We start from the raw sequence: 18,504 nt of genomic DNA, 5'->3' as shown, positions 1-18,504 counted from the left end.
CCCTTCACCCCGCAGCCCCGGACCGCCCCCCCTCATAGCCTCTTCTCTTTCACTTGCCCCCAACCTCGGTTTCTCTCATCCTCCCCAGCCCCTGGCCCCCCTCCGAGTCCCGGCTTTCACCCCTTCCGGTCTCACCCCCCATCAAGTCCCGGTCCCCCTCCGCCCTTCCCGGCCGTGCCCAAAGTGGCCTCGGGGCTGAAGAACCACGCGGGGTCCGTGGCACAACAAGTCCTTTATTGCAGGAGGCCAGGGCGGGACAGCCCACGTGCAGTCCCAGCTCCCCACGCCGGTGCCCGTAGGACACCCCAGAGCCTCCGAAGCAGTCAGGTGGAGGAGGAGGTGCCGGGGCGTCCCAGCGCCGCCACTGCCCGCGCCGCCTGCTCGGGGACACGGGCCGGGTCGCTGAGGATGGACGTGGAGATGCTCAGCTGCCGCAGGGAGCTCAGGACGGCTGCGGGGACAGGGGACAAGGGGGCTGGAAGGCGGACCCATCCTGGGGGAAACGGCGTTGCCCGGCCCCGCTGCAGCCCCCGGAACGGTGGCACTGGTCGTTCCCGCAGCCCCAGCTGACGCGGTGAAGGGAAACCCACCCTGAGGGGCTTTGGGGAGGGCTGAACCTGCCCTGCCAGGACACGGGGTTAGGGCACTTCGGGCTCAGCTGGGGCATGGGTATGACAGGAGCACGGCAAATCACTGACCACGAGCTCCATTACATCCCGCAGATCAGCCCTGCCATCCCCCGGGACACTCCTGTCCCTTTCCCCTCTGCGTTTCCCTCAGTCCATGCCAACACAACTTGCTCAGGGTGCCACAGCCAGGCACAGGGCCACCTACTTGGCCGAAGCGCTGGGAGGGAACAGTGCTGGTCCAGCCAGGTGAGGGATGTTTGGGTGAGACTCTCCATGCTGGCTGTGGACACCATGTCATTGAAAGACTCGAAGAGTGGCCGGATAATGATACTGAACTGGTGGGATCAGAGGAGTTAAGGACCAGCTTTCCTATGACAATGGTCTCAGTCCTCCCAGGTGTGGGCATCACCCTCCTGTGTCAGCAGGAGAGACCTTCTTGTCTGGACATAGAGCAGAACTGCTGGGGCAGCACAACAGGCCATGGAACAGACCTGCTGAATGCCTTCCCAGCAAAGCACCACACCTAGCACCAGCCCAAGCTGCTGGGGGTGATGGAATGAGTGTCACCTGGGTAGGCAGTGGAAGAGATGCAAAACCCTGCATGGCTAGGGCTGCCAGAAAAGGTTGCTGAGACACAAGACGTGTCCTCCAGAGCACCTCAAGGAACCAGCTAGCAAAGTGCTCAGAGGCAATGCAGGACATCAGTGTGTCCCATAAGCTCCCCTGTTGCTTCCAGCCTGCAGGGACCAGCCTGGTGATTTTGTGCAGGCAGTAATCCACAGACACCTCCACCCCAAGCATGTCCTGGAGCCCATGTTTGCTTTATGAAACCCCATGTCCTGAGGAAGGAGCTCCCCAGCTCTGCATCAGAAGTCACCTCTGCCTTCTCCAGATACCCTGTGCTGGATGGCACCATCCAGGCAGCAGTGCCTTTTATCACACTGCCACTTGGGATTTCACAGACCTCACAGACTCTGCCAGTAAGTCCCAGTGTGTCTAATTCATGCTCACAGAGGAGCAGATCCAGCCCTTTGCCCACAGGTTTCTTGGCCCTTGCTCCTCTCCATCCCTATGTTTCCAGGGTATGCCATGCAACCACGAAGACCAAGCAATCAGGTCCCCAGCTTTGTGTCTGCACCTTCCCTAATCCATGGCTGCTGCCTCTCAGAGCCAGTTCCTTGTTATCAAGAGCAATTTCCTCTATAAACTTAGCTCCACTTCCATTCTCTCTGAGGACTATTTATCCAACTGTTTTTGATCCCTAGGATCAGAATATCCCTCCTAACCATAGAACATCAGCATGTTTCCACCATGTGACTTTGGCTGGGAAACATCTCCCTGTGGTCCTCAAAGCCTCCTGATCCTGAGGGACCCCAAAGACCCAGTAGCAGCAGATGAATCAGAGAACCTGGTGTCTGGTGGAGGGTGAGAGGGAGCAGCAGGCACTGACCCCAAAGGATACGATCCAGAATTTCCAGTTCTGCAGTGTGGAGGAGCAAACGTACTCGTCAAACATTCTGCGCATGTGGTCAAAGCGCTGGCGCGTGATGGGCACTCCTGTGGCTGGCAGCTGCTCCTGGCACAGACTGTGGGGCACAACCAGTGTTGTGGGGGCATGTTCGGGAGGCTGGGAGCCATGGAAGCTCAGCAGGAGTTGCCAGCCAGTGTACCACTCCCAGGGCAGGTGTGGGACCTGGCCCTACTCTGTCCTGCCTCTTAAGCATCAGCCTTCCCACAGAAAGGGTTTGAGGAGGGACAGTCAGCTGGGAGGTGCTCCAGGGAGACCTGCTGCTGCCCTGGCGCTGCTGCTTGCCCTGCCTGGCTACCCCAAAGCAGGCAGTGCTCTCCCTCATCTCCCCCAGCCACAGCCCCCTTACTTGATAGAGCCATTGAGCTCCTCGATCTGCTCCCGCAGACGCAGTGCCTCATCCTGCAGAGCTGCCCGTTCCTGCTGCAGCTTGCAGATGTACTCGGCTGTCTTCTGCAGGGTGGTGGCCTTGCTGACCTGAGGGCCATGGGGTGAGAGGGGAAGGGGGCCCAGACCACCCTCACACAGCCACACTGTGTGCCTGCTGTGTGCTCCAGCCTCCTGCACCACAGGCTGGGGTGCAGAAGAGGAGCTCTGTGCTGTGGGTCACAGCAGGGATGCAGTGTCTCTGGGTGACGTGCCATGTCCCTGCATGCCCAGGGCTGGCCATGGGTGCTCACCTTGATGCTGGGCTGAGCACTCAGTGTGCTCACCAAGCTGTGCAGCGTGGTGAAGCCAAGCTTGATGTTGAAGCGTCTCTTCTGCTCAGCGGAGATGTGTGTGATGCGGCGGCTCTCCAGCTGCAGGTCAGTGCCATTAGGCACCTCCCAGCAGCAGGGACAGCCATGGGCCACCAGCCCTACTGAGGACTGGCCCAAAGCTTGAAGTGAGAGTGAATGGTGTTTTGGGGGGAGGAGGAAAGAGGGGTGCATATGAAGTTGGCAGCTCCTGCAATACCTTGCTGGACTCAGGCCTTCCTGGACGGGTCACAGTCTGCTGTGGGGAGATGCTAGGGCCCAGCCTTGCAGTGGGGCCTGGGGAAGCCTGGCTGGGCTTGGGCCAGTCACTGCCTGAAAAAAGGAAGGTGCTGCTATAAAGAGAGAGATAGCAGACAAGGTGATGTCTCAGCACCTGGGACAGGCAGAGAGGAGCATCCCACAGTACTGCCCCCACCCCAGGACAAGCCACCCCACTCAGCTGATGGAGATGCTCCACTTCAGCCTCCAAGCACACATTATCCCAAGTCCCACTCATTTTACAGCTGCTCAGAAATGAGAACATCTGGCATTTGACATTTTAAATTCCCAGCATTTCTTGGGGTGGAAATTGCATGGAAAGAGTTGCAAGGGTAGCAAGGTTGTGGTGTGCAGCACCAAACTGAACTGGGAACAACACCAGAGGCTGGTTTCCAGCAGCCATGCTGGTTACTGCGGGTGAAAGCGGATGCTTCCTGCTCCAAAACCAAGCTCTGGGGTTTCAAAACCACAGTCCGACATTTTGCTCCATTTTTGTCTTTCCCTATTTCTGCTTTTGCTGGTGGAGAAAGAGGCAGGTGAAGGGGCACAGAATGCTCATCTGGATAAAAGGAAATAGCCAGGATTTAAGCCAAAATGAAAATTCCCACAGTGTTTGGTCCAAGCTCTCTGCAGGAACCCCAGTGCCCTCTGGAGCTCCTTGGGGTGCTCCAGACTCACCACAAGCCGAGGTGGGGGACAGTTGCTCTGCCTTGGGGACTTGCAGAGGGCCTGGCTGCATGCCCACTGTGTGCAGCAACACTTGGGAAGGGCTGGAGCCAGGAGCCAGTCCTGGGCTCATCTGGGCCATTCTGGAGAGGAAGGTGGCAGGAACTTTGGGGACAGTGCTCTGCTGCTGGGAGAAGGCAGAGGGGAGGGGAGTTGGGGGATCACACACACCAGGTTGGCCATTGCCCAGGCACTGGCAGCCAAACCCCCACGAGGGGATGGGGAAGGGGGATGTGCAGCCCCATGCCACCATCTGCAGGGGCAGCCCCAGCACCTCAGGAAAGGGGCCCTGCAAGCAGGATGTCTCTCACCTCTGCCCTGTTTTTTTTACAGGAAAAGAAACTCAGGCAACTCCTGCCATCCCCAGACACGTGGCCCCTCTTTCCCTCCATTTCTGTCCAGCCCATAGCAAAGTGTGACCCCCAGAGCCCATCTCTGCCCCTCCCCAGCAGCCAGGAGAAGGAAATTCCCAACCCAGCAAGTTGTTGAGTGCTTACCGGGGAGATAGGGGCTGTGGGCATGAGTCCTGTACCCATCGGGCGAGGGGTATCCAGCACCAGGTCCTGCTTGGCTGAGGGGGCAGGGAGCAGATGGGCACTGCTGCATGGGGCTGTTGGGGCGGGGTGACCTTCCCTGCCCAAGGAGACAGCCAGCCCCAACCTGCACCAAAACTCCTGCAGCCCCTTTCTTGCTGGATTGCCCCAGAGAACAGGGATGCACCTCTGGAGGAGGAGACTGTTCTCTTCACAAAAAGGATGTTCTCAGGAGCCTCGTGCAGGCAGGGAGCCCCAGCCCTTTGTACCAACAGGGCCATAGAGACCAGACTGGGGACACAGGAACTTCCCAGCAGTGCCCGTAGCCAAGTCCTGGCTGGGCTGAGGCCACTGAGGCCAGGGCAATCCCTCAGGCGTGGCTTCACCCCTGGGTTTGGAACTACCCCGCTATGGGGACCGCCATGTGCCCTGCCCAATATTCCCTGTGTCCCAACCCCAGGGAGAAATAGGGTCCCCACTCTGATCCCCACCTCGTGCCCCCCACCTCACCCTTCTGTCCCCCCACAGCCCCCCAACCCTGTTACCTGTGGTCAGGAGCTGGCTCGAGCAGGGGTTGGGCTCGGGCAGGTGGGACAGAGGATGTCCTTGCAGCCTCCTTGCCTTGGTGCCACTAGGCTTCGCCTTGGGTCGCCCATTCCCACCCTGGGGCAGGCCCTTGGTGGGGGCAAACCTGGGGTTGCCCAGCAGGGTGGGGGGAAGGAGCTGGGAGGCAGCAGGGCTGGGGTACCCCTGGGGCCCCATGCCTGTGGCACAGGCCAGCCCTGGGACGTAGGGGGCGAAGCAAGGGCTCGAGAGAGGGGAGGCAGGGTGGGTGACAAGCGAGGAGTCAGGTGAACTGCTGTACGGGAACTTAAAGCGGGGGGCCGAGGCAGGGGAGAAGGGGGGTTCTGGACTCAGCAGTGGTGCCCGGGGGGATGGGACAGGGGGGACGTAGTGGGGTGCTGGCGGCTCCAGGCTGAGGCACTTGCCAGGGAAGTCGTACTGCAGTGTGGGCTTGTGTCGGAGCTGGGGGCTGAGGCTGCTGGGTGCCACGTCGGGGGGATCGGGGGGCAGAGGGGCCAGGGGCAGCTCAGAGCCCGGGAAGGTGCTGTGGAGGCTGAGCTGGGAGGCGCCACTGGGCTGCAGAAAACATGGCAGGGTCAGGGCAGGTGACTGGTACACCACCAGTAAGCCACAGGCTGCAGGCTGGGATCCCACTCACCTGGAGGAGGGGGCCAGGTAGGAGTGGGGCCTCGGGGTTCACAGGCAAACCCCGGGCACCCATCAGGGACCCCCCACTGCTGAACAGGGGTTCAGCCATGGGCGAGAAGCAGCATGGATCCTGGTAGGCTGGTTGTGTCTGAGATGGGGGTGGCCGGTGGCTGGTGAAGATTTCTGCAGAGCCAAGTGGAGACACAGGGACTGGCATAAGCGGACCTGCCCGGAGAGGAGGGCAACACGCTGGCACATGAGGGGTGGAACCATGCGCTGTTACTGGCACTCTGCACTTTTTGGGACCAGGGCAGATCCAGCACATTTTTATCTAGGGCCAGCATTGTCACATGCATAAGGGCACGAAAACCCACTTGGAATGCCTTCCAAATGTGGGGACTCCATCCCTGACACCCAGCTGAGCTCCATGTGCTCCAGCCCCAGAGCTGTTCCCAGGGGTGTGTGTTGCTGCATCAGCCCCAGGCTGTGGCAGGGATTGTGACACCCTGGCTGGGGGGCAGCCACAGCAGAGGGGATGGACAATCAGGTCATGGCATCCCCAAGCCATGGGGATGGTCCCCTGGAGCGGTGACAAGTTCTGTGTTGCCCTCTCCAGTGCTGCTGTGCGTGCAGCCTGTGGCTAACCACATCCCATGGCCTTCCTGAAGCCAAGCCGCGTGACCCTGCCATGACTCCCCCTCCCTTCCTCTCTCCTTCCCACAACCCTGGTCCTTCCGCAGGCCCAGACACCACAGCACAAAGGGCTGGCCCCATACTTTTGGCAGCTGTCTCCCTAGGCACATCAGCCCCCTGAATGCCTTGGCTCAGTGCCTGTGTCAATGCTGGTTCTGGCATCGCCACGGGGCGGGTTTTTCATCGAGAGGATGACTGTGGGACATGGATGGCATTGCTGGATGCTTCCCTGTAGGACGGAGCAGGAGGGTTCACTGCATTTGCTGCCTGGAAGCCCCTGGCACAGGTGCAGTGTCTGAGCAGCCACTGGGGACAGGCACTTGCATCTCTTCTGGGAAGAACCCAGATGTGCTCTCCAGCCCTTGGCTGGCACTGGCAGTGCCAGCTCCAGGCCCTGCTGCTAGTGCCTGCCTGGTGTGGACTCCCATGCTCAGGGCACCATCTGTGGTCCAGGGTCCCTGGCTGGGACCCACAAAGCCCTGAGACCCTGCTGAACCTACACCAGAGGAGCAAACATGCCAGCACTGTAGGATGCCACGGGAGTGGGCACGGTGATGATTCCAGCATGCCACGCACTGCCATCTGAGGAGAACAGTGATGTGAGACAGAAGAGAGACACTGCTGAGATGTCCCAGTCAGCCCTCAGACTGCCCCTTACTCCTGCCACAACCATGGTGAATCCCTGACAGATGTCAGGGCCATCCCTGCCCCTCCACAGGCCAGCACTTTGTGTGTGCTGCAGTGCTGCCAGGCAGGAGCTTGGCCTTCCTGGATGCAGTCCATCTCCACATTGCCCCCACCTGCATTGGCATGCCCACTCCAGGATGTCCCTGCCACCAGCACTGAAGCTCTGCAGGTATCAGACCCTCTCATGCCTCTCACTGTGCTACAGGGATGGAAGGTGGCTGGCAGTCCCTGGGAGCCTCGTCCTCCCTTTCTCCCGCCCCTTCCTCACCCCATAGCTCTTGCCCATGCTCCTCCTCACTGTTGTATCACCCTGTTTTGCTCCGGGCAATGCAGCATGGCCAGGGCACAGCCTGCTCAAGGGAGAAGAGCCTGCATGGTGAGCAAACCATACCTTTGGTATCTTGCTCAAACCTGGGGATGCTCTCCAATGTGATTGGGCCTTCCCAACCCAAAGACCCTCCAGCACTTGTCCCAGGCTTTGGGGAGAGCCCTGCAGTACAGCAGGGCATTGCCACCCCATGGGATGGACAGTCCAGCCCCAGTGCCCAGCACCAATCCTACCTGGAGCACGGTGCCAGCAGGGCACAGGGTCGGACTGCTCCCTCGCCTCTGCCGTCAGGACTTCTCCATCTGCCTCACACCGCACTCCAGCACCCACCGCAGACACGAGATGCTTCCTCATTTGGGGATTGGTTTGCAGACACTGACTGACAGGCACTGAGCTGTGCCACACCACCCCACGCAATGACAGCCCTGTGACCCCATGGTGCCCACCCCACATGTCTGCCCTGTGTAGCTCTGCATGAGGCTTCTGGGTGATCTTTGGTCCCAAGTTGCCTGCCCTGCTGAAAAAGGGACCTTTTGGGACATAATTGGGTTGGCTGGCACCCAGCACCCCAATCTCCTCTCCCTACTCTCCCCACGGCCCCAGGGGTACCTGGCACGCACAGTGCCCATATCTAACACTTTATCACCCAGGGAGCTGCTCCACCCAGGACAAAACTCCCACCAACAGGTCTCCAAGCACACCATGGGATGCTGCTCTGTCCCAGGACACACTTGCCTGGCAGACCAGGGGCCACAGCCAGACTTGGGACCCTCCCCAGCCCCAGCAGTGTCCCTGGGCTGAGGCACTGCACGTGGTCAGAGCAGGAAGGGATGTTTCCTTGTGATGTTGTGGTCTGCAGTAAAACCCATCCCATTGCCAAGAAGCACCCTGAAGCAAAATACAAGCTTTTTCCTAGGAAAAAAAGCCAACCTGATTGACATATTGGTTCAGAAAGGAACCACTGTGCTCCTGCCATCTCCTACTGAGCTTGAGGCCATGCTGGGCCCTCAGAAAGGTGGTGGAGCTGCTGCTGTGACACCATACAGAACCTCTCGGGATAAGGGACACTTATCAAGTGTCAATTTGACCCACTTGGAGCTGTCACACCTTCCAGCAAGTGATGCCCACTTGGGGCACCAGGGGACAGAAGGTGAAGCACCAGCAACAGATCCTCTTCCCAGCACGCCTCATTCTGATGTGATCTCTGGTTGGAATGAGTTGAGAGGATGCTGGCAGGAGTCTTCCCACCTCATCCATCCCAAGAGCATCAATCCCAAGGGCACTCATGCCACCACTTGCCCTGGCACATAGAGTGCGCAGCCTGCTCCCTACCAGCATCTGGTCTTGCAACACTCCACAGCCATGGTGCAAGTACCCTCTTTTCCTGGAAGAAGTGGAAGTGGAGATGGGCCATGGAGCTCCAGGGTACTCACAGCTGATGCTGCCCAAGGCCACTAGGTATAGCTGGGTAGCCACCAACCCCCACCGGTTCCCACCCGGCACAATGTGTACAGGCCATCAGCTCTGGCATGTTGGAGGGCAAAGCTGGTCCCCAACAGTGCCTTGCCCTGGCATTTGGGGACACTGCTGGGACCAGGACATGTCCCAGCTGACTGCATGAACATTCACAGCTCAGAGCCCGCATGGCAGCATGGGGGAGTTTGCCACTGCCCACTTGCTGGTGTTACCTCAGCAGCCCCCTGCCCCAGCTGGACACCAGCGCCAGATTTGTCTTTGGGCAGCCTGGCAGGGACAGTGACTTGTCCCCAGGGGATGTAGCACAGCCCAATGCAGGGTCCCAGCTCCAAGCCAACCACCTAGGCTGCATGGGCAGTAGGTGAGGAGGGGACTCAGCAAAACCTACTCTGTAGAGGTTTCCTCTTCCTCTAGGGTACAATTGTCCTTCCTCTATCTGCAGCCAAAATGAGGGATTTTGGCACTCCTGGAAATATCCTCTTTTTGTAGAAATCCCCTCCCACAGCTCCTGGCCAAGCCCTTCCTGACCTTCTGTGACTCTTTCCAGAGGCAGGCAGGCACAACAAGGCTCTGCCCTCAGCCCCTGCCCATCCATGCTACTTTTCCCATGCCATTGGATGTCCAGTGCTTTCTGCCTGTCTCAGCACCTCCCACTGCTGCCAGGCCAAACATGTGACAATCCATTTTAGGCAGTCACAGGGTGCAAGGCTGGGTGGGATGTGGTACCATATCCAGGCTGTATCTTACCTGATATGTCCATGTCATCCAGGCTGGGCTGCAGGGGTGCCAAATCCGGCTGTATCATGTCAGCATTCCCAACATATGCTGGAAAAGGGCAGAGCTGGAATATCAAGGCCCAGCCAGTGCATCCCCAAGACCCACCCTGAGGGCTGCTCCCACCACTGCCCTGACACCTTACCTGGCTGCCACACCTCTGTGTCACCCCAGAGTCACCCTGTACCACTGCACCCTGCTCTGGGCAGTGAGATAAGTGCCTGTAGAGATCCAGGGCCATCCCATCCCACCACCGTCCATCAGCACCCCTAGGGCCTCATCCAGTTCCCAGGAACCCCAGTGAAAGGCTGATCCTTGGCACAGATTGGAGCTGCAGACGCCCAAGGGACAAGGCCAGGTAGGGACAGTGAAGAGTGGCCATGGAAGCAGGACCTTCCCTGGCAAAGTCCTTCATGGTGCCGGTGGTCCCTGGGGAGCTCAGCCCTGGGACAGCGCACACTGGTGCATAGAGAACCACAGGAGAAGGGAATGATCCCACCCTGCCTAAACACTCCTTAAGCATCCACTCCCTGGGATGTCCCTGGGCAGGACAGGAACATCCCCCTGTCCCATTAGGGCAGATGCCAGGGGACCCTGCCTGCCCAAAAGGACATGGCTAGTAGCTCTCAGGGGCTTAGCCAAGATACAGCATCTGGATTCCTCCTCCACATCCTGCTGAAGTATAGTCTGCAGCACCTACCATCCTCGGGGAGTGCCTGGTGGGTGCTGGGCATCTGTGTCATGGTGAAGAGGGTGTCAGATATGTCCGAGAGGAAGGTGTCCAAATCGAAATGCTGCCTGCTCCCGCGCTCCTCCTCCTCATCCCCGAGCAGCATGGGCACTACGTTGCAGAAGAGCTGGTTGCACCATTTCTCTGTTGGTCTCCAGGCATCCTCATCCTGCATGAGATAGAGCAAAGAAGCCGAGTGGATGCCTTTCGTGGGTAGGGTCCCTGTCTGGCTCCCTGGCTGCTCCCCCAGCAGCTTCCATTTTAACGCCTGGCACGTTGCTGCTCCCAGATGCTTAGCATCCCATTCCAATGGGCTTATCATGCCCTGGGGCTTTTCTTTGCCCTTCTGCCCACTGAAGGGGTCCAAATCGTGCTCCCCTTTCTCTCTCTTCCCACTCTTTCTCAGCAGACTCACCTTCTTTGGACTGGAGATCTCTCCGTCCCGTGTGGACTTCCGGAGCTGGAAGGAGAATGCCTATGTCAGCCCCCAGGCAGGGCGAGCTCAGGGAGCCAGCTAGCATCCCCCTGCCGCTCTGGCAAAAGCCTGACATGTCCCACCCTGTCAGCCATGGCTCCAGGTTTCAGGGCACACTGTTCCATCCCACAGCTGGCACTGCCACAGGACAGTGAGCAGCTTGGGCAGAGGCACTCACTCGTTTCTTGTAGTAGATCCTCCATTTGTGGTACTCCCTCATCACCACCTCAATCCGGCGTTTCCAGTAGTTGCCCTCCAGCACGACAGCCTGAGAGGCAGGACAGGGGGTCATGGCTGAGCTCCTTGGCCCCAGCACCTGCTTGCCTTGTGCCATATCAGAAACACCTTTTCCAGCAAATCCATGAAATGCAACATGTCCCCAGATCCCCACCGTGCCACACAGACCTGCTGCTGCCCCAGAGAGCTGCAAGGGACCCTGGCCTACCTCTGGTTTTCGGTGCTCATCAGCCTCCATGCCCTCCAGAGGGGTGATGAAGCTGCACACAGGGTTTTTCCTCCGCTCTACATCTGCACAGGGGAGAATACAGCTGGCTGTATCTATGCCCCATCCCTATCTCTGCACCTGTACACGGTCGTTCTGGTGCCAGACCCATCACACTGGCACAGCTTGGCATCAGCAGACAGAGTGGGATCTGGCCCATACTCACATTGGATGTACCACGCTCTCCAGATCACATTGTTGAGTCGAATTTTATCCCAGCAAAGCAGCTGCAGCCCCTTGAAATTCTTCCACTTTGGAGATACTAGCTTCCCACTGAAACATCAAGCAAAGGAGAGGCTGAGGGGCACCACCTTGAAAGATGCCCAGGGAGCAGGTACAGCCACGTGGCTCCACTGCAGGTGCTTGCCAAACACCTGTGGAAGCACCCACAGGAGCTTTCCAAGCTCCTGCACACCCCGGGAGCAGCACAGACCTAAATCCTGAGCTTCACAGACCCACAGGAGGCTTCTCAAACCCCTGGATTAAAGCACAGAACACCGAGGCATTGATTCCTTGACATTTGAACCCCACCTTCAAGGCGGGATCCTGCTGCCCCTGACCAAGCCAGCTGTGTCCTGGCCCTAAGGGACAGGAAGGCAAGTCTCCTGCCCAGGTGTGATGTGTGGTGACATGCACTGTAGTGGCTCTTGCCTCATCACAGTGTTTGGCAGCTAATTCTGACCCTCCCTTTAACACCAGGCAAGGCTTGGAAATGATGACTTCAGCTGGGGCAGTCAGGGGCAGCCATTGTCCCAGAAGAGTCTGGGAAGGCAGGACAACACTGGAGGATGTTCAGGATGTTAAGGAACACTTGCCTGTGCTTCAAGACAGACACAAAATGACACCAGTCTTGCCGTGAGCCAGAGCTGCCCTGGCCTCTTCTCCACACCGATCCCTGCAAAGCTGGCCCCCAGCCCGAGCTAGGCTCCCTGCTTCCCATTTCCTAGTTCCCAGAGGCAGCTATGCTTGTTCTGCAGCTCATCGTGGTGGTGGTGGTGATGTCCCTGATGGGACCTGCAGTGCAGGAAGCCTCATTTCGCTCCTTGTCTTATTTCCATCCAGCCGGGGGACACAACTGAGGGGTTCATGTGCAGCCACTGAGGAGGTCCCGAGGACCCTGCTGCCCCAGGAGCTCTGCAGGGGAGGTCAGGGTCCCTCTGGCTTACTTTGGGGTCCATTTCACCTCTCCAGCTCTCCCAACAATATCGCATGGCCTCGGGGCAATGCCAGGTGCTCCAGGTGTCCCTTTCAGATCTGGCTGCAGGCTGCATGGCATTCCTGCCTGGGAATCCATATCCCTCTCTAGCAGACAGTTTGCACCCTAAATATCTTGGTGCTGCTTGGACTCCCACTTTTCCTTGGTACATGTGTGGAGCAGGAAAGGTGGAGGCTGAGCTGATGTCAGGGTGCTGTATCCCCTGTCCCCAGCCCCTCCAGATGCCACCAGGCTGTGTTCCCAGGGAGTTGCTGGGGATAAGAGTGTATGAAGCCTCTGACTTGCTCATTCAAGCTTGTGAAACCTCTAAGTGTTCTCAAATAATGATTTTGGTGGGTTCTGTTCTGACCTGCCTTGAAATCTGGCTCTGGCAGAGGGGGAAGACTGGGAACCCCTACAATTCCAGAGCAGGGATGTGTCTAGGAGCAGGTGCAGGATTGCATGGGCATGGTCTCCCTTGGGAGATCAGCCTGACACATGGTCTCAGGGGCTGGGGAAGGACCTGTGACTCCAGCCTGCAGAGAGTTAAGGCTGATACTGACCACTCCACTATCACCAGGATTTTGAACTTTCCCCAGGCACACAAGGCAAACAGCAAGATGGTGCCAAGTGGAGGAGCCAATGGAAGGGACAGGATTCCTGGGCACATGGCCAAATCATGCTGGTCAAGGCCATGTTCCTCACTCACAGCTAGCTGAAAAGAGCAGCCTGAGCCTGTGGGACACACCTTGGCCTTGTGTGAGGCCAGTGGGCCATGGCTACGAGTTGCTGTGGGGCCTGGAGGCACCAGGGAGATGCCTTTCAGTTTTACCACCAAATGCCTTTTTTCCTCCCTTCATGATCCTCTCAGTTTTGGGGCTTAACACGCTGATCTTTGCTCCCTGCTTTGCCTTGAAAAGGGCCCCACCCTTCCCTGCAATTATCTCCACTGGGGATATGGATGCAAACTTCACATTGAAGTGTGGGAAGGGTATAGGGTGCCCCAAACAGGCTGGGAGTCCTGCTGCCCTACACTGTCAGAAGGAGGAAGACACAGATCCCGCCACTGTTGTGCTTGTAGGGGTGCTTGTCGGATAGGGTGAGGTGGCAACAGGGCTCAGCCTGGGTCCAACACTGGCATGGATCCAGCAGCACCTTGTTTGGTCTATGACTCATTTACCTATGCAGCAGTTTCAGTTGTTGCAGTCCCTGATTTCATGGCAACATGGGAACTTTCCTCTTCATCAGCAGCAAGAGGAGCAGGGAAGATAGGAGTGATCTAGAAAAATGTAGGACTGCACTAGCACACCAGCCCAGCCCCTCTGCACAATCCTTTAACAGGATCAGCTGCAAAACCTTGGGGAATGACAGAAGAAAAAAGTGCAAATCTTTGCCACAAATGACAACAGAGCCACAGTGCAGCACAGTAGAATGGAGAATGGAGGTTGTCTGCCAGAAAAAAAAATGGGGTTAGATGATGAACGCCAGTGAGTGCATCCCTGGAGTCTCTGCCTGGTGTTCAGTACCCCTGTGTGAGCATTTAAGGCAAAGAGATTTAAGAGAATCAATGCAGCAATTCCACCTCTCCCAGGGGAGACATAGGCTGACAAGAGGATGAATTAGTAGGGAATTGGCACACAAGATATGTTGTTTTAAATCACAAGAGAGGCTGAGTGTATACTCCAAGTCACTTCCCAGTCTGATGTCGCTGCCTGCCAAATCTCCTCTCTGGAGCACAAGACAGATGTTGCCAGGTAAGACTACGAGTGACTGCAGTTTGCATCTCCCAATCTGCCCCCAGTTTTCCTTTCTTTCAGGAGGATGTTCCCCAGGTCAGTGATTCCCAACAATAAGTCGCAGGAGGGGGTGTGAGCCCAGCAGGTCACACTGTGGTGATGGAGAGAATGGAGAGGATGGAGACGATGGAGAGGATGAGCCTTCTGGTGCTAAGGCCAAAGTGCGAGCAGCTCCTGAAGGAGCTCAGCTCCATCCTCAGCTTTTTGGGTAATGAGACACAGCCAGGTGGGCTGCAGGGAGAAACAACATTCTAGGAAGGGATTTGAGGAATGCAGGATGTTGCAGTAGAAGGAGTGAAAAGGATCATTAAGCAGGAAGCTGCTCTAAATGTCCTGGAATACAGGTAAAAAGGAACTGCTTCATCCTAGCCTTAGGAGGAAAACCTCAGAGAGGGGAGTTGCCTCTCTTTGGGGGAACTGAGGAAACAAGTTACTGCTGGAAGCAAGCCTTGATGTGGAGAGAACGTTTCTTAACCAGTGAAGGGTGATGCACAGTCCTGCCCATGGAAGGAAGGTAAGTCATATCCCCAGAATGGTTGCTCAGGCTGAGACAGGGACTGCTATAATGTCTGTGAAATGCAGGGAAGGAATGCTGGAGAGGGATGGAATTCTAGCTGTAGCCATTGAAAAATATTTAGGGAAAGTTTAGTGTGTTGCCTTTAAAGCGATGTGAGCCCAGACAGCAAAGGATGGGTGTCTGCAGCAGTCACAGCTCACCAGGAGACAGGATAGTTTTCCCCTTTGCTCCACACTGTTATGGCCAAGTCGGGACACTGTGTCCAGTGGACAAAGAGGAAGGTTTACAAACTGGAGTGATCCTGGAGGAGGATATCACGGTGGTTGGGGACTAATATACATGACAGGAGTGTGAGGGATGGGTTTGTTCAGCCTGAAGAAGATGAAGAGAGAATTACTGCCATCAGCTGCCCAAAGAAGGAGATGGAGCCAGACAGTTCTCAAATATGCACTGAGAAAGGCCAAGGTAAAATGGACATAAGAATTGGAACAGGTAATCTCCAAACTAGAGCCACGGACAGCAGTTCTCTGTGGGAGAGGGGCAGCCCTCGGCAGGCTGGACAGGTAGTGGGCTCGCATCCTAGAGCTCCGTCTGTCAAAGCAATGGCCCTGAGCAACCTGACCTGGCTTTGGATCTAGTTCTGTCCTGCACGAGGGTTGGATGAGGAACTCCACAGGTGCCTCCCAGATGACAGCATACAGTGGTTTCTCCTTGGTTAGGAAGTTAGTCTGAGCTTAACTGTGGGTGCTCTCCTGAGGGTTGGAGGATATTGGGCTAGTGACCCCAACTGAGGCTGTACTGCCTCTGGGAACCTGGCTGGGAGGGGAGCTGTGAAGTGGCAGGTGATGCAGAGAAGTATCAAATCAGACACTAAGTGTAGAAATGCACCAAGAACACTTAACTCCGTTTTCCCACCCCGATATCTTTCTCCAGCTGCTGCCCACAAGTGTGTCAAAAATGTATCAGCAAAAGAAAGGCTGACTGAGCTGAGGTTGTCCAGCCTGGAGAAGAGAAGGCTCTGTGGACACCTTAGAGCCTCCCCCTCCAAGTGCTTAAAGAGAGTCTGAGACAGCTGGAGAGGGCCTGGAGTGACAGGACAAGGGGGAATAATCTCACAGTGTCAGAGGGCAAGGCTAGATGGGATATTGGTAAGAAATCCTTCTCTGTGAGGATGGTGAGGTCCCAGTACAGGATGCCCAGAGAACCTGTGGCTGCCCCATCCCTTGTCCCAGGCCAGGCTGGACAAGGCTTAGGTGAGTGTCCCACTACACAGGAGCCGGTATCTGCACTGCCATCTCAGTGCAGGAAGGAAATGAGCCACTGAGAGTCCAGGGGGTAGGGAGAACTGGAGCAATGGAGCCCTGACTGCAGTGGAATGGCCAGCCCCCAGTCACACACAGTACTCCAACTGTCAAAGCCCTTGTACACTCTCCATTTCCCCTCTGCCTGGGAGTTCTGGAGCCCAGGGGTACACTGAAGCTGCCTCACACTTCATGAGTCTATAGCTTGAGCACCCTGGTGTGACAGTGTCTGTTTCTCCAGCCTCAAAGCTGCAGGGCTCAGGTATGGAAAGAATGGGGCTGGACAGGAGAGATCAAGGCCACCAGTGTCTCTATGTCCCCTGTTTGTGGCACTCAGGGGGGAGTGCCACATGCTTCCAACCAGGAAGCATGATCCTCACCTGGGTCACCCCACGCTGAGGCTCCCTGTGCTCCCAGAGACCACTGCCTTCCCCAGCCCCTTGGAGAAGAAGCTGTGCTGTGCTGGCTGCTGGCAAACTGGGATGATCGCATCCACCACCTGGAATATGGTGACGGGTCAGATGTGCACAGCTATGTGGGAACTGGTACCGTTGGAGTGCTGTCTCTGCCCCAAGGATGTCCTGGAAGTGACTACATTCCCTATTGCATCAAGCACTCAAGGACCCCAAGGCAAACCTGAGAGCTCAGCCACTGGATGAGATCCTGGATGAGGCAATGGGCACCTTTTCAAGGCTGCTTTGCTGAGGTTTTGCTTGCACATGGTAGGATATCATCATCTAGGTTTTCACATTTGGACATTTTGAGAAAGCTATGCAAGCAGTTTGGCACTGACTCCACCAGAGCAAGTCATGGCGATGCTGTGCTGGAGAGAACTCAAAATCTCGGGGCTTGGCAAAGGAGGGGAATGCCTCCAAGAATGAGGACTGTGGGCATAGGAGACACGTTGCAGTCTGTCCTGTTGACACCAAAGAGCTGTCACTGGGCTTTGGCAATTTGTGTGGCAGGGGAACAATGCAGTCACCCATGTGATTTTGCAGGAGAGAAGGAGGAAAGCTTTCAGGAGACCTTGGTCAAAACCTGTGCAGCCATTCCATCTCAAGTGCTACTGCATGTCATGGAATAATCTCAGGACATGGGGACAGAGTCAAGGACAGAAGGCAGGACTGCTGCTCTGGGATGGATTGCTAAAGAACTGAGTGTTAGTAGGGTTACTGTTGGTCTACAGAATGTGCTAGGTCTGGCCCTGGGGGAAATACAGCTGGGCACAGTGACACAAGATCACATGGGAAAATGGAGGCGACTCAAGCTACACGTGAACAGAGAAGCTTCTCACCTGGATCCATAACCAACAACCCAACATCAGCTCTTTCTCCCTGAAACTTTCCAGAACGGCAATTTCTGAGCATATGGCACAGCACAGCCCATGGAGAACAGGAGGAGGTCAGATGGAAACAAATTCCTGGCTGGGGAACAGGGCTCAGCTAGCCTCCTGCCTTCAGCTAGCTGGGGGTCCATAAGACACATGCAAGGGCTCTGGGACTCACCTGTACTCCAGACTCATGCACTCAAAGAGTCGGGTGAGGGTCGGGTCGATACTCCAGGGATCAGCCGGCTCGGGCTTGGCACAGCGGTGCCGTCGCCGGGGCAGTGAGTCGCTGTGTGGGCACGACACCATGAAGTGGCCACTGTGGATGACCTGGGAGGAGTTCTGTGCCGCAGCACTGGGTCCTGTGCCACCCACAGCTGTATCCTCTGAGTCAGAGTCAGAGACGGGGCAAGGCCTAACTGGAGGCTCCAGGAAAGGTCCCGGTAATCCCACCTGAGCTCCTGCCATTCCTGCTGCCTACTGGGAGCCCTTACGGATCCGACCCAGCAGGGTGATGCAAGTCCTGGTTGAGCTGAAGCCCTATGGGAGCTGCATTGGCATGGAGCACATGCTGCCGGGCTCCCCAGTCCAGGACTCTGGCACCTCCTCCTGGGCGCCTCCTCCACCTAGCACACACCGCCTGCTCCTCGCTCCAGGGCTCAGCGTTTGCTCCCCGGGGCGGATTCGCTGCCAGCCCTATTTATAGAGCTGGTGGCTGATCCCGCCCATGGCACACCAGCAGCAGGACACGTCCAATGGTGACCAGGCACCAGCCACGGGAGCTTCAGCTCCGCGCCACCGTCCAAGTCCAGCTTTCACATCCCCCACACACCTGGGGAGGAGCACTGTGGGTCCCCTGTCCCCCCTTGCTGTGGCCAAGGGTTGGCTGGCAGTCGGCTCTGTTTACCCGGAGTTAATTGCTGATCCCGGGCGCTGGTGGAGTGAGGAGCAGGCAGTATTTACCCAGTGCCTCTGCTTTAATGGATCTCCCTGCACTTTTAAGGGAACAAATACAGATTAAGGGACACAAACAGGTAAAATTATAGCAACGGACACTCA

At 57.0% G+C, this 18,504-nt stretch overlaps 1 protein-coding gene across 5 annotated transcripts; it reads right to left on the bottom strand.

Annotated features, from left to right (window-relative positions):
- Positions 1 to 213: 213 nt before the first annotated feature.
- Positions 214 to 18,102, bottom strand: MLXIPL (MLX interacting protein like). 5 transcript variants are annotated; one of them, XM_014881465.2, is made up of 17 exons: positions 17,624 to 18,102; positions 11,476 to 11,582; positions 11,253 to 11,335; positions 10,986 to 11,075; positions 10,748 to 10,792; positions 10,303 to 10,501; positions 9,576 to 9,653; positions 5,655 to 5,827; positions 4,978 to 5,572; positions 4,397 to 4,470; positions 3,852 to 4,026; positions 3,115 to 3,227; positions 2,838 to 2,957; positions 2,507 to 2,634; positions 2,092 to 2,215; positions 835 to 964; positions 214 to 451 (listed from the first exon to the last, which is right to left on the bottom strand). In XM_014881465.2, the coding sequence occupies exons 1-17, from the start codon at positions 17,911 to 17,913 to the stop codon at positions 324 to 326; spliced, it is 2,652 nt and encodes an 883-aa protein (XP_014736951.1). In that variant the 5' UTR covers positions 17,914 to 18,102; the 3' UTR covers positions 214 to 323. The 5 variants fall into 5 exon arrangements, with proteins under 5 accessions (XP_014736951.1, XP_088033096.1, XP_088033097.1 ...); XM_088176970.1 differs by having other exon boundaries at positions 5,655 to 5,869; positions 10,303 to 10,792; XM_088176971.1 differs by having other exon boundaries at positions 3,852 to 4,023; positions 5,655 to 5,869; positions 10,303 to 10,792.
- Positions 18,103 to 18,504: the final 402 nt, after the last annotated feature.

This window comes from Sturnus vulgaris, chromosome 21, assembly GCF_052056855.1.
Source record: "Sturnus vulgaris isolate bStuVul1 chromosome 21, bStuVul1.hap1, whole genome shotgun sequence".
In the NCBI taxonomy this organism is placed as follows: Eukaryota; Metazoa; Chordata; class Aves; order Passeriformes; family Sturnidae; genus Sturnus; species Sturnus vulgaris.
Note: the sequence above shows the minus strand (reverse complement) of the source record. Positions and strands in the feature narration are given on the sequence as shown.